General features: G+C 38.3%; 1 protein-coding gene across 1 annotated transcript in view; it reads left to right on the forward strand.

The window, feature by feature from the left end:
- Window positions 1-16,374, forward strand: part of LOC309659136 (uncharacterized protein) — a 102,428-nt gene that overhangs the window by 59,985 nt on the left and 26,069 nt on the right. The window contains exons 4-5 of the mRNA XM_082458456.1: window positions 4,067-4,186; window positions 9,835-9,963. Of these exons, the coding sequence (XP_082314582.1) occupies window positions 4,067-4,186; window positions 9,835-9,888 (174 nt within the window). The 3' untranslated portion in view covers window positions 9,889-9,963. The remainder of the gene's footprint in view (window positions 1-4,066; window positions 4,187-9,834; window positions 9,964-16,374) is intronic.

A 16,374-nucleotide genomic window follows, 5' to 3' on the forward strand; every position in this document is an offset into this window, starting at 1 on the left:
TGTGCATCAAGCTATTGTTAATAACTTAGCTCTATTTAATAACATGGTCTCTAAGGGTAAGTCAGAAGCTACTTAAAATATTTAGAAATAGAGAGATTGTGATAAGCGGAATAATAGACCCTCAAAGATGTTCTAATTTCTGCAGTCTGTTGATAGGTAATCTTACATGGCAAATGGGACTTTGCAGAAGTTAAGGATTTTGAGATGGAGAGATTTTTTTGGATTACCTGGTAGGCCTAATGTAATCAAAAAGGTTCTTTTAAGAGGAAAACAGTCAGAGTAGAAAGAAGCAGCTAAACTGCTGGCTTAGAAGATTGAGAAAGTGGCCACAAGCCAAGGAATATAGGTGGGTCCTAGGAGCTAGAAGAGACAAAGAAATGGATACTCTCCTCAAGTGTCCTGAAAGAACACAGCCCTGCCAACACCTGATTTTAGACTTCTAACCTGCAGAACTGTGAGGTAATAAATATATGTTTTTTAAAGCCACTAAATTTGTGACAGTTTGTTACAGCTTAGGAAACGAATACAGAAACATTTATAATAATGTAAGCCTTACCTTGTCTAACATACATACATACATACCATTGCCAGCACACTGTTTGGGAATTGTATCGGTGACTCATATGTACCTGGGTCTTTCCCTCTGGAAATTTTTTGTCCTCCCTACTCTTTTTTCCTTCCCCTTCCCCTTCCCACTCCTTATACTCTCTCTAGTGTTTCAGATCTGTTAAACGGTGATCTCCTCAAAGAGAACATTTGGAACTAAACACACCCCATCCCCTGCCTGCCAATCTAAATTAGGGTCCCTGATGTTATTCTCTCTCATACACACTAACCCCTTATAACATTTTTAAATTAGGCACTTATTTGAATGATAATTTTGTTGTGTTCATCTTTCTACTATTGCAAGCTTGATGGGTACAAGCACCATGCTTGATTTTGCTCACTGTTGTGAACCTATCACATAGTAGGTATTGAGGAAATATTTTTTGGCTGAATGAGAACATTCTAGAATTCTGCATATTTTGTAAGATAGATTGAAAGCATGCCCCATAATGCAGTCCATCTGGGATCATGAGGCAACAAACCAACACACCACCTCCTCTTTCAGAGGACATGAAGCAGGCTTTGCATTAACTTTGATTTGCTCTGAAGTCTTAGTCAAAGTCATGATTATTTAGCCAGATGACAATTGATGGATGTTTTTCATGATGCATATATAATCTAAGAAATGCTAGAGTATTTCTCAAGAATTCTCTTTAATAACATCCAGAATGCTTTTACTTACTTTTATTTCCATTTGCACTTTATTGCTTTTCAATATAAATTGTAAATTCCTGCAAAGACACTTAAACATCCATTTAAGAACAGACTTTGAGAACTTCAAAAGATCAATCTTCCTGAGTAATTATTTATGTCTTCTGCAATTTTGATTCCACTGGAGTTCAGGAATCAAAACTAAGGATTTGTCTGAGCTCTTCTTGGGATGGAGAAGTGATTAACATTTGCGAACATTTTTGTGAAGCCTCAAAACACGGAACGATTAATGAGAAAGTGGTTAAATTTTATTTACATGTGTTTCAGAAACATCAAGCCAGGTGATTTCAATGTTTTTTTAGAAAAGCATTGGTCTTTTCATATTATATATTTTTCCCATATTATTCTGAATGTGTCTATGGTTTTTGCCCAGGTATAGCATCTTTGTTGAATAGTTGATCCTGATTTTAATTTATTTATTTTTATTTTTATTTTTTGGCTGTGTTGGGTCTTCGTTTCTGTGCGAGGGCTTTCTTTAGTTGTGGCGAGCGGGGGCCACTCTTCATCGCGGTGCGCGGGCCTCTCACTATCGTGGCCTCTCTCGTTGCGGAGCACAGGCTCCAGACGCGCAGGCTCAGTAGCTGTGACTCACGGGCCCAGTTGCTCCGCGGCATGTGGGATCTTCCCGGACCAGGGCTCGAACCCGTGTCCCCTGCATTGGCAGGCAGATTCTCAACCACTGCGCCACCAGGGAAGCCCTGATCCTGATTTTAAATGCAAGGGTTTCAATGGAAAGGAAACACATTTTACTGAAGTATTACGAGATTCCCTTATGTTACTATGTCTACTAGGTTACTCCTGATAACAATCTGTGAGATAGATTTTATTAATCCCATTTTTACAGAAGAGGAAATTGAAGGTCTTAGAGCTTAAATAACTGTTTAAAGCCAGAGATAAGGTCCATAGCCGTGCCGAGCCCCCCGACCCAAAGTTCTCACCATTTCCTCTAGACCACACAACCTTCAGTGGATCTTGCAGATGAGCATGGTATTCAGGATGGCTCCCTCTCTCTCAAAGCAGACCAGTCAGAATACCGCTTCCCTCAAAGCCCTATGCCAGTGGGCCCCATAACTCAAGATGGGAAATGGCTAAATATCAATAGATGGGGATACTGGAACTTATTATACAAACCCTATTGTGTTCAGCACGGCCACTTTGACTCTTCTAATGTTATTATTCTCCTCAGAGCACAGGATTTTGTGGCCATGTTTGCTGTGGCCATATCAAGATTTATACGCAGGTAACCCCTTGGCAAAAACAGGTCTTCCCAGTGATGGGAAGAATTTGTAATAACCACAGCTCTTGGTTTCTAAAGTTATCAGAAGGCTTTAATGAAACATTTTGATTTTTCTGATTGTTTGTGAGCCTTCCATTAGGGATCACCTTTCATCACGTCACAGTGAAATGTAGGTGATGCTGTTAGGCGTTTACTGACCACGATGTGAAGGAAGTAAGAATATCACAAACATCCACTCCCAGTCACCTCTGAAATGCCATAAGCAGTTCTTATTGCTTAGTCACTTATTAACAAACAAAGTTAATAAACTTTTCAGGCAGTAAACCCAGATGTGCTCTCTGGCATACCTGGCAAGTTCAGGATAAGTGCTTTACTGATATATTTGAACAATCAGTGATTCTTAGATAAAAGAATGTCTAGACCAACAGCAGACTACATAAACAGCTGTTCAGATGCCGAGTCAGATTCTACCTAATACTCTCTTATTTGTACATATCCCACTCAAGAAAGGGAGAAAAAAAATGCATTTTTTGATTAATCACCCCATGTTTCATTAGTCTTTGTTTTTACATACTAAGCAAGCAACCAATGGCCCTTAAAGGTAGCATTTCTATTACTGCTGTCATTTCTACTTAAAGCAAACTGGAAGATGAAATGTTTTTAAGGATAGTGGATGCTAAAAAAACAAGTAACACCACAGGAACACAGAGCAGCCAACAAAACACAGGGAGGCAGTGAATAAGACAGTTAATAACTTCTCCAGTGTGAGGGCTTTTTAAAAGGTTTGCTCTTTCACGATGACAAACCCCCAAGGTGATAAATTAAAAGGTTGACCCAGAAATTATTATTCAAATTTAGGTCTGCAACAACCTAAATTGTCTGACTTTTTTTTTACTGAAGTTGTTTGAATGTTCATCAAATACAATCATGAAACTCAAAATGTCTACTTGACTCTGTTTTGTAAGCTGAAAAATACCCAGAAAGCCTTTCTCTTTTCCTAGCAAAATGGCGTGATATTATTTAGAAGTTGGACAGAAAGCTTTCACTGCTTGGCCTGTAAAAAGAAAACAGCACAACCAGCAGAGTAGCTGACAAGTGACACAAATACAGTACATACTAATGCAGAGAGAGAAACAACCTTGAGAATTTAAACCGGCTGCACCAAAAAAAAAAAAAAAAAAAATCTTTATCCAGATATGTGGTCCCTCATGAATTATACTATTATTTTAGTTGATTTTACCTGACATCACCCTATGATTTTCTTCAGTGACAAGAAAATTGCAGCTGGCCCTTGACAGTCGGTCACAAATTGACTGAACAAAACAAAATCAAAGAGTGAAGTAATCCCCAAGAAAATTTAATGAAACCTAAATCCCAAAGGGCAGCACGCTTCTGTAGGCAAGGGTCTTATTTAATAAATTTTTCCGTGCTTTCACTTTTAGAGCTATATTTACACAGACAAATTTAATTCATTGGGTTTACATTTCCTCTTTCCCTTCGTTTGTCCACCAGGAACAAACAGGAAGGACTGTAAACAGGTGTGTCAGTGTTCAGCTGAGAATGAGGAGTGTCACCCCATCACGGGGAGATGTACCTGTCTGCCTGGCTACCATGGAAACCGCTATCATCTCCGTAAGTGTGTTCTGTGCTTTAGCTGTAATTGATTGAAGAGACACCGATGGGGGTGGTCATCACTCAGAATGCTAAAGGGCAAATGTTAATTCAAGCTTCTAATTCATTGCAAATCCCCTGGGAATTTTTATTGGCCTGGTTGAAAACATACTTTCCTGTGTAACTCATTCTCCTATTTGCCTTTTCTATTCAAAATATCCCCAAGAAAAAGATAAGAAATAAAGAAGAACATATGAACCAATGAGTATAAATCAATATACAGTAAATGGCAACATATTTAAGGTGATTCATAAAAGTAAGTTAGTTCCAGGATCTGCTTAGGAACAATCAAATTAAACAAATTGTTATTCTGGAATGAAAACAATGACTTGCTTAAATGACAAAATGCCAGTTGGCTCCCTGTTGTGTAATAAAAAAGAATAGTCCGTAGACCAGACACCTTATATTGATTTGTTAGGACATTTTAACATCGAAATGGTTATAGGAGAACACATGATAAAAAGTCCCAAAGAGCATGTTAAAATGTTCAGTCAGCTACTTAATTTTTAAGCTCGTAATTATTTATAATGTACTTTTTATAGGTTTAAGGATAAAATGATTTGGCCTCAGTTTCATTTTCTCCCCCAACTTGGCTCTTGCCACTCTTTCTCCCTAGTCGTTCCTATAAGAGATTTTTTTTCGACTTTCCTTTCCTAATTCTGCAAGTATATGGATGAGTTGGGGATATTTCCTAAAAAACACCACCCATAAAACATAGACTCATGGTCAAGCTATTGGTTTTCATTTTCTACAAGCCATAGAATATATATTTTGAATCTCACTTCTCACATTTGTCCTAATTTTAAACGTTACTAGCTAAAAACACAATTCAGCATGTATGAAAATGGTTTCATACACCCATAGGACCCATAATGATTGCATTATTCAAACTTAAAATGAAGAATTAAAATATATAATTAGTAAAATTTCAATTATTTTTTCGGTCATGGCAAATTTCAAGCACTTTTGCAGTGGAAGAAAGGAGTTATTTCCTCACATTGCATGCTGTCACATTTCTCAGGAAGAATTTCTTCTTGATATCAAGGGTATTTCATCTGAATAAAATAAAATTAAGTTACATAAAGCTGAGAGTCCTTCCATTTCAGAAGGCCAGCTCCCTTGGGTTGAAGGAAGGGAACTTCGCCTTGTAAAAGCCAGGCTGAGGCAGGGAGCCACTCCCTGACTAGTCAGGTGGGCTTCGTTCCAGGCAACACGTGGTTGAAAGTTGCTGCAAAGGTTCCTTGGCAACATCCACTGTAATTACAGGACGATGAAAAAGGGTTCAAGAAAATATCCATGAAAGGTGTAGCTGGCTCAAAAGCAAAAGCTCCAGCAGCCAAAAACAACTGGGCTTTCATGTTCTCAGGTTCGGAGTGGAGAATCAACATTTTCTCTCGGCAGAGGCCAGAGGAAGCAGAAAAACTTGCAGTAGGAATCTCACCACTTGTTCATAATTCACACTGGGCAGGTCAGTCCCAGTCTGTGGATAGCATGCAGGGAAAAACAAACTGCTCGGTAGATGCAAACTCATCATGCTATCTATGTATTTTATGACCAATGAGAAATTGTATAAAGTGACTACAGGCCCTGGAAATCTTTTGTTTCTCCAAACTGCAATACTATTTATTAGAAGTCTCTTTGAGAGAACTGAAGGCATTGGAGTCCTCTAAAACCATGGGCATTTCTGTTGACAGTATTCATAAGAACACCCTTACATTGGTCGAGGATGCTTTGAGAAACATGGACCACAGGGAGCTCACCTGTGCCAGGAGGAAGCTGTCGAGGCATTAGTGGAAGCTTGGCTTTAATGCTTTTGCTCATAGCAATAAAAAATTCAAACAGACCGCATCTTAGTATCTGTTTTTAAGAGTAAAATAAAACTGTGCAACAATGGCCGGTGTGTGTGTGAGCAACCTGGTCAAACACTACTAGGAAAACAGACTGAAAAAAACAGATTCATGCTTTTCATTTGCTTTGGAGCTAAGTGTCTCAAGATACAGTCACAACCTTGCCTGTTCTAAGTTTCTAATAAAGCTACCAAATGTCACTCACATCATCCTGGTATACAGTAGCCTTCAACATTTAAACAAATCAGAACTGTGAATTCATTTCCAAGCTTCTTCCTAGTTAATCTCTTTCATGTAGAGGGGATGGTACAAGGATGGGGAAAATAGTCATCTTCTAATGGAAAATAACCAAATATCCCTTTGCCAGAGAAACAAAATTTCCTGGGAGAGCTAATTGTAATGAATAGAGCAAAGGCCAAGTAATGATCAAAATGGAACTTTAGGAAATGAGGGAGGAGAGACCAAACACACAAACAAGCCAAATGAAATCATTATGTCCTGGGTGTATGTTTCCTTGTTAAATTTAGTGAACACCTGAGCAAGAAATGTATGCATGATTCCAGAAGTCAAACTTTCATATAACTACAGAATTATATGAGAAAGTGGAACTGTCAGTAAAATAACTTATTCTTGGGGAAAAAAGTTATGGGCACTTTTGTAAACACATATCATACTCTTGATATAAATTTAATGAGTTGCGGGACTAAGAGGTTAGTGCATATACTGTCTTTCAACAGATGTTATGCTCATTAGTAGGTTAATTTCATCAAGTTCAGTATTCCGATTTCAAAAGGATAATTAAGTTGAAGGCTTATTTTTTTTTTGTATATACGAAAAAGGAACAGCAAGGGATGATTGTTTTCAAATGCAAAACCACCGTTCAGATAATTCGAAAATGAGTATATGTCAGAGAGAAATTGTTTTCCAAGTAACTTCAACTCAAATGAAAGTGATCTCAAAATATAGATCTTTACACATATCAGTTATATAAATTCATCAAATAATGGCATATAAACTCTTCTTTCCTTTTAACTGAAATGCTGATTCTTTTATACGCATTATTATATCTACAATTTAACATTTCCCTTATTAATAAATATGTAAATTTCACTTTATCGGGTGTTTCCCTTTTCCCTATTTGCACAAAAATCCATGTCACTTTTCACTTCCTAGTCATGTGACTACAGAATTTTCTATGCCAATCCATTCTGATTCATTTAACCTCCTTTTTGGAAGCAACATGCCAGCAGTGCACCCAAGACTTCATTGTTTCCAATTGCATACCTTTAGCTTGCTTTGTGTTTTTTTTTCTCTAATATCAAGCAACCAAACATTCTTTTAAGCATCACACATAGTAATGATAAAAATTATTAAAAAAATTACATTCTGAAAGATTGACCTTGATAGACATGAAAGCATTTTATATCTTGGTGAATAAGAGAAGAAGAGGTGGGACTTCTCTCGTGGCGCAGTGGTTAAGAATCCACCTGCCAATGCAGGGAACACGGGTTTGATCCCTGATCTGGGAAGATCCCACATGCCACAGAGCAGCTAAGCCCGTGCACCACAGCTACTGAAGCCCACGTGCCTAGAGCCCCTGCTCCGCAATGAGTAGCCACTGCAGTGAAAAGCCCGCGCACCGCAACGAAGAGTAGCCCCCCGCTCGCGGCAACTAGAGAAAGCCCGCGCGCATCGATGAAGACCCAACGCAGCCAAAAATAAATAAATACTTTTTTTTAAAAAAAGAGAGAAGAGGAGATAGAGACTCTTTTTAAACCACTAGTTCTGTTTTTAGGTATACTCTATTGAATTTTTGTGAGGGAGAAAAATAACTTCTCTAGGAGGACCAAAGAATGCTGTTTACCAAAGAAGCATCCATTAGCTATGAGAACTGACATCCCTTGGAAGGAGGGAACAACAGAATAGAATGTGAAGTGCATCCATCATTTCTCATAGAAAGGAATAAAGAAATACGGCAGCTGCAACAGAGAAGTAACCTTTGGTAGGAATGATTCTAGGTGTTTTGCTTTCCATCCCCATCATGAAGGGTTTTATTTTAAAACTGAAAGAGAAGGGAGGGAAGAAGAAGCCACTCTTTGCGACTCAAGGTGAGACCATGGGTTTTAGGACAGGATGTAGATAGGGATTATAAACGATCTGAATCTCAATAAAAACCATTCTTTGGCTTCTACCTCTAAAACCTGCTACTTGTGCAGTACTCCAAAGTGTTCTTTACCATCTGATTCTTATATAGAAATACAGGATACAAGGGAAGGAAGCAAGTGTCATCCAGTCTCTAATTTAGTCATTATTAGAGCTGAGCTTCCAAGTGAAAAGATTTTGCAAGAGGAAGGACCTAAAGCAAATACGAAGCCTTTGGACTCAGGTCAAGCAGGTAGGGAAAGCGTTTTGCCATGTGCCCACCAATGATCCTGCCACCATGAATGAAAATAATGGCTACCATTGACTTGGGAGCGATCTGAATTTGGCAATATGCTAGATGCTCTACTTGTTCACACAATAAGCCTGTGATTCTGTTATCATCCCCTTTGGGAATGAAGAACCAGGAACTCAAAAGAAGGACTGACTTAACAACACTAGCAAGTGCAAGATATAGGGTTCAAATTATAGTCCATTCAAAATTTCCTACAGCTTTATATTTTAAATATATGGCAGGAAAAAAGAAAGTTATCTTTAACAGATGACAGAATTTTGTGCAGTAAAAATTTCAAGTAACTATACTCTAGGACTCAACTTCCTCATCTTAAAATAAGAGTTGAATCAGATGGACTTGAGGTCTCTTGAAACTCAAACTTCTATGATTTTAAGACTTTAAAGTACCAGACATTTCACAGAGCAGGAGAATATCGTATTTGGAAGTGCTTCAAAGTTAATCAAGTGCTTGAATCCCTGCTGCATTTTCTCTGCTAGTTACTTATCCTATTTCTGCTGGAACTCCTACAAGGATGGGTAACTCATTACCTCCTGGAAAAAGCTTATTCCAATCCTGGACATGTCTTTCAGAAAGTATTTCCTTATTGAGATAAAATCTGCCTTCCTCCTTTTCCATGAGACTTCCTTTTCATGTGTGAAGATAGTTCTATCTTCTGAGGTCTACTTTCTCCTGGCTAAACACCCCCAACCTTTCAGTCATTGCACAGATAATGTGGCCTTCAGGTCACTCTTTGTCCTGTTCAATCTCCTTTTATCTTGAAGTCTGGCCATTTATCTATCTCTTACACAGGTATCAGAATGGTTGGCCATGCATCCGTGGATATGAGAGTAGAAAATTGAGAAACTAACAGAAAATAAAGATGCTTCCTCCATGCTTGGTGCCATTTTGAATTCTTATTTGTATTAAACCCAGATCATTTCAGATAAGACAAATTATAATACTTAAACATTAATTGAAATAATGATTTTTTCTAGGCTGGAATGAAATAACCTTGTTCAGTGAATTGTCTTTTATTCTGAGCATTCTCTAAAAGTGGGTAGATTTTCAAGGAAGCTCAAAGTTAAGTTTCTTATATCTTATTAATGAACAGCATCAGGAATTTTATGTCCCCTTCCATATTTCTAAGGTATGTATCTATATCAACTCATATCCTCAGATATGTCCATGACTTGAATCAGTAGTTTAAATGTGATTAAAAATACCAAAGTAATTGGAATGTTGAGTTAACCACATGACTATGGGAATGAAGTTAAACACTGATAGCTTCAAGTTACAGTACCACATATAGTTTTGTTCTCCTTCAACAGGTTGTCCAAGAGGCACTTACGGTCCTTATCGCCAAAGGAGGTGTAAGTGCCTGAACGGTGGCAGCTGTGACACCATGATTGGCACCTGTGATTGCCCTCCTGGCTTCATCAGAGCTGACTGCAGTCAAAGTAAGTCACTCTACATACTATGAAGCAGATATGCTGAAGCAGAGTTTTAAAGAACTGCACTTAGAGAGTAAATGTGGTTGCATTTATTTTACATAATGATTTATTGCAGTAACAGCAATCAGCAACTGACCTGTATTCTAGGTTGAGGAGTACTTAACAGCAGGCATTTGATTGAGAGCTGAAGTCAGTGAAGGCAGCCAAAGAGAGACCTTTGGTCACATCCTCTCTTGCCCCCAGAAGTGCTGGACTCAAGTCAGGATAAGAAAATCTGTTTGGCAAGATCAGAGCAGACTGGAGATTCCTGCGTACAAAATGTCAAACTCATTGTCCAAAGTTCCACAATTTCATTTATCCTCAGCAATTTCCCAGTTCAAAATTAAGTAGTTCCCCTAGTTACCAAAAAGTAACCATTTCCTGAAAATCTGAAGACCCCTTAACGACCTGTCATACAAACAACTATTGACATCAAGGGACCAGATGTAAATGAATGATTCCTTACAAATGCACTGGCTTAGACACTATGGGGATATCCTTAGCAAATACATTTTGCTTTCATCAGATCTGCCATTTTCTAACTATTTAGACAGTTTGTAAGATGAGGAGGAGGAGGCAATGAGTAGGAGAGGGCGTGGTGGGGAGGTGGTCCTGGCAATGCTGTGTTCTTTGACCTAGTGCTGTTGATGAGGATGTTTGCCTTGTGATCCTTCATTGATCTGTGCATTGATGTTTTTGTGCACTATTCTGTATCTTGCACTTCACAAAAGAGTGAAGATCTTAAAGATAGAAGGGCTGTGATTGTAAACTTGAGATTCCTTTATTTGGAAGAATGATAATGAAGTTTGTGATCAGGCAGAGCACTAAATTGTTATGTGCTAAAGCTATCCAGAATGCTTATCTCCCTTAGGCAGGTAGTTACTCTGTCTTCTTTGTAGGAGGGTAATTTTAATTACTCTGCTTCAGTACCCTGCTGTTCTGAGGATAAAAGATGAATAAGATAAAGTCCTGGCTCCAAGTAGCAGAAAATTGAAACCTAACGGATACTGCCTCTGAGGCCTCAACGGCCAAGTTATCTCTGAGTGAAAGCCAACCCATAAGCATCTCCCAAAGAAGGTTCTAACTGGCTCCTTTGTGTTTGTTCTTCAAAGAAAATCGTTGGAGAAATTTCTTAATTTCCTTAGGCCAGAGCATCTTCAAAAGTTACGGTTTCCCTGAATATTGGGAGTAGTTTTGTCTTCAGAAAGCCGTGATTTCCCTTCTTTGCTTTGACGGCTAGGGAAGTCAGAGCCATATTTGCAGTCCACCTCTTACAAGTTCAAAGAATTATGATATTCGTTTATGTATACACTGTTACTATATTTTCCCTTCACTTGATTCTCACAGACATTTATTTTATCTCTGTTTTGTCTGTATTTTGATAAGCATCTCAGTGAAACTGTGGAGTGAGATTGCAGCAAAACAAGCAAGCAAATTAATAAATGTGTTAATTTATGAATAAATTAATTTTTAATTTATATTCATAATATTAATTAAATAGATATAATCTATTAAAAGTAATTTAACAGATTTGTTGTTTTTAATAAATGCACAATAAATTTACAAATAAATTAATAAATACATAAATAAATATTTAGAGATATGAGCATAATGGATCCTATATCAATGCATAGAAGTGTAAGCTAAAATTTCGGAGTGGACTTTAAGAGGAAACATACTCAAGATTATCACATACACACACACACACACAGGCAAAGACAACCATGTGGTAAAGCAAGACTGAGTCTGTAAGTGTCATTTATGTCATATACATACATAAATGTCTGACACTATATATTTGGATGGAATTCCTGATATCAACTAAAATTGCACTAAGTAAGCAAGAATTTGAACAGGTCCTTTTTTACTTCGGTTTTTTGAAGTAAACTTTTAAACTGAAAACTGAAGGCAAATCAGGGAAACCTATTTGACTAAAAGAAAAGGTCATGTATTTACACGGTTTTAAAAATCTTGACTGGCGAAACGTTTTAATAAGGAAAATCTGGTTTCCTTTTGCTCTGCTTTGTTTTGCTCCTTCCTGCAGCTTGTCCTGAAGATCACTACGGGCAGGACTATGTCCAGCGGCGTTCCTGTGGCTCAGGACAGTGTGACCCAGTGACTGGAGGGTGCCAGTGTCCACCTGGCCAAACGGGAGCCAGGTGTCAGCACGGTAACAATGCCTTCAGGGTCACCTTGTTTGTCCAGGCACTAATTAAGCTAAACTTTGAAGGCAGGTGCCAGGGCATATAATTAAGTGGTCATTGTTTATAACACTTTCTTCTTAAATGTGGCTTTAATAACATGAAAGTACTCACTCCTGTAGAGTTATAAAGGAAATAGTCTACTGGGGAGTAAACAAAAACAAAGAATAATTTACACATAGTCTTGACCAGGAGCAAATTTTTAAGTAACTGGCTAACTTTTGTGAAACTACCTCGAATTGTGTGTTGGAGGTATCTAATCATACCAACTGAAGAGTTTTATGTCCTCATCAATTTTCAGCCCATTGAAAGCTGTAAGAAAAATGAGAGACAGAAGAAAAAAAAAAAACAACCATGATCTTGGTTTAAAACTGCAAAACTTTCTTGAACTAAATAGTATTATTTATTATTATCATAATAACAATCATGATAACTGAAGAACTGTCAAGTTCAATGAAAAGACGTGCGTAGAGGATGTTGGGCCCCTACAGCTCTTGAGTGGGGTCAGCAGAGCAGCTGTTTCTCCATGGCATACACAGAGGAGCAAACGTAATGACCCTTTGTTGAAATACAAGAGTTGGGTATGTGGGCAGGCTGCAGGAGCTTTCTTGAACCCCACCTGACATCACAAAGTGGCAGGGAAATGGGATAAAACCAAGAAGTGCACAGACATATCATCTTTTCAAGTCTTCTCTAGAATAGAGGGGAATCTATGAACTAAAAGCGGCCTTGCAAGCTAAAGGGAGGCTGAGCCTACCCACGCATATACACATATCCCATGACTTTGTGTCATATGGGGTCTTACTCTGGGCCAAGGAGGCATCCTAATAGCTAAAATCATTTTTCTAGCCCTGAATTGATACTACCCCTCTAAAAATTACAGGTGCACAAGAAACCAATCTGATACATTAAAACAAACTGGTGCATATAAAAACCTTCCCTCGTCTTGGAAACAAAATCTGAAAGCATTCAAAGTTTTTTAGTACAAATTCTGTAAGAAGGAGAAAGGAGAAAAGGAATAGGGAAACAAAAAGCAGATGAACACAGAGCAGAAGAGTTTTGTTATGGAGCCCATGAAAATATTAACCAGAATTTCTTCCAAGCATTCGAAGGACATAATGAAAAAATGTTCCCTATAAATTGTGAGGGCAATGCAGAGATACAAGGGTTCATGGAATAGATGAAAAGACAACAAAGGGAAATGAAAAAGTAAGCTGGCAGAGCTCAGAAAGAAGTGGAAATGAAAATTAAACCTCACATCATATAAATGTAGACCACATTGAACGCAGGTATTGGGAGAATGGAACCTGCTGATGCGACAACCAGGTACATGGAGAATATACTTGAGGAAAGTGAAAACAGTGAAATGGAAAAAATAGACAAATATAAAAATGGAAAAGAAAATATTCATGTATAATCAAGATGTTTTTCCTCTGAAATGAAAGATCTGCTGCTACAGATTGAATGAATACATTCTATCCCTAGAAATACTAGCTAGGATTGATCTTAAGCGAGGGGAAACTCTATTGGCGATATAAGAAAAAACATGAGATCTCATATGAAAAGATGGGGAAAATCAGTCTGGCCTGATACTTCACAGCAATATTTATTGCTAGCATATGGCTATCAAATCCTATGAAGTTCCAGGGAAAAAATATGACTCAAGTATTTTATACATAGTTAAACTGTTATTCAAGAATAACATATGATGGAAAATAAACAACAATTTTTAATAATCAAAAGTTGCTGGGAATATAGTAGCCATAAAATACTTCGAAGAAACTTCTAGAAAATAAATTTGAGCAACCAAGTAATACGTGGAAAATCTCTGGTAAAAAAGACGTTTAGTGGGTGTTAAGTCTATTTTAATTAAGGCTAAGTTTAAAACAAATGTGGGAATTATGGTGACACGGTATATGATAAATATATAGATGTTTTACATGATAAAAATGTTGAGATTTTAGCATAAGGAGCATAAGCTGAAAGGGAAGAGAGGCTGGAGGAGTATAAGTATCTTGATCTTATTTCTTCATTAAAGTTTCTGGGATGGGAGGGACAAATCTGTGTCAAAATATATTGTTCAAATATGGCATCTCAATAAATATGTTTAAGTGTATAAAGATAAATGCTGGAGTTTAGAATGCTGTAATTGAGAATTTAAGACTAAAAATACAGCCAAGTAAAATCAGGTGAAAAGAGAAATGAGAAAAATTCGGAGAAAGCAGAATCATATCCATTCCATCACCACTCATACTGTTGAGTCAATATATACCAAATGAAGAAATTCATTATATTTTATATTATATGCACTGTCTAAAGAAGATCCTCTAGATTATATAAAATTATGTTTATACAGTTTTCACTTAGAAAAACTGGAGTACACACACTTTATCCTATTCCTCCCTCTAAACCCAATAAAAATTCTAGACACTATGTAGAAAACATAAGACTCTCAGAAGTGTGGAGATAAGACGGCAGGCTTGCCACACCTATGGGGACCTAGGGTCAACATGATGGTAGGTTCCCTGGGTTTTCTTTTCTGTCTCATGTACCCTGGACTGGGAGCTGGAGAGCCTGCAACCCAGGAGGGCCAATGGGTGCAGACAAAGAAAGGTCCAAGATAAGCTTGCTTTCTCTAGTCAAAAGATCAGGAAAGGACAGCCAAGCAAGACAGAAAACTCTTAGACAGTAACGAGTGTATTCCCATCAAACAGAATAAAACTGTTTCCTCAACCACAGCCCCATTAGCAAAGGCCAAGTGAGGAGTCTAACCTTCCAACTTCACTGGGGTGTACGAGGCACCCCTCACCCTGCACCGGGATGTGATGAGAGAAGTACTAGTGGGGCTGGGACTTTCATCCCTGCCAGATAGGAATGGACTCGCCACCCTGGCAGTGACAGTGGAAACCATGTGGAAAGCATGAATGTCCACTCCCACCAGATGGTGAGGAGACCACACCCCTCTGTGCTAGGGTGGAATCAGAGGAGGTCTAATGGACAGTCAAGGCTTTCATAAGCAGCAACGAGGCCACCCCACACAGTGTCGGTGGAGGTTGAGTAGGGAGCTATAAGGAGGCATTTCTACCCCTCTGTCAGGTAGGTGTCAGCCTAGTGGGGAGCCTGAACTCTTGCCCTGGCCCAACAGGAATGAGGCACATTTATCCTTGCTCCCCCTTGGAGGCTGTATGAGGAACTTGGACTTCAACCTCTAACTGATGAACAATGATGTTTTTTAGAAGGCAGACTGGAAGACTAGAGCACAGGGATGGAATACTTTTTTCCTTAATATACCTTTATATACTGTTTGAAATATTTATTGTGTAATTACAGTAACTTTTAGAAAACAATAAAGTTATTTACACAATTATGTGTGAATATTGTTCTAGGACTTAGACCTGTGGAAAGAAAGATTTCTAAGTACTGTTCACTTTTCCAATTATGTTTTTTATCCAATGTCTTATCTTGGAGTCCTATATTTTCACAGATTCACCAGTTTCATCAGTACATTTCAACATTCAGGTTGGAAGATGAATGGGCCTCCTGGTTGATGAGGTTGTTTTGGAACGGTGAAAGGGACACAGATGAAAGTTTATTTTTATAGTATAAGACTCGGTATCATTGATTTTGCTTAACTGTCTTAAAGGCAAAAACCAAAAACACATACGATGACAATTCAACCATTAATTGCACAACTATACCTGTTTTTTGTTTTTTGTTTTTTTTAAAAAACTCTTTATTTATTTATTTATGGCTGTGTTGGGTCTTGGTTTCTGTGTGAGGGCTTTCTCTAGTTGTGGCAAGCGGGGGCCACTCTTCATCGCGGTGCGCGGGCCTCTCACTGTCGCGGCCTCTCTTGTTGCGGAGCACAGGCTCCAGACGTGCAGGCTCAGTAATTGTGGCTCACGGGCCCAGTTGCTCCGCGGCATGTGGGATCTTCCCAGACCAGGGCTCGAACCCGTGTCCCCTGCATTGGCAGGCATATTCTCAACAACTGCGCCACCAGGGAAGCCCTATACCTGTTATTTTAAATAAACAAAATTGAAATGCTTCTTTCATTTGAGACTAAAGTTAAGCACACCTATTCAGTTAAATAAAGGCAAGGAAGGAAGTGTCATACAAATTGAATTCAAGTATGTGCTCTGTTGTATATTAACCAAAAGCTTTAGGGCAAGTTAAA

The sequence above is a fragment of the Balaenoptera physalus genome (assembly GCF_965194825.1).
Source record: "Balaenoptera physalus genome assembly, chromosome: 4".
NCBI classification, from domain to species: domain Eukaryota; kingdom Metazoa; phylum Chordata; class Mammalia; order Artiodactyla; family Balaenopteridae; genus Balaenoptera; species Balaenoptera physalus.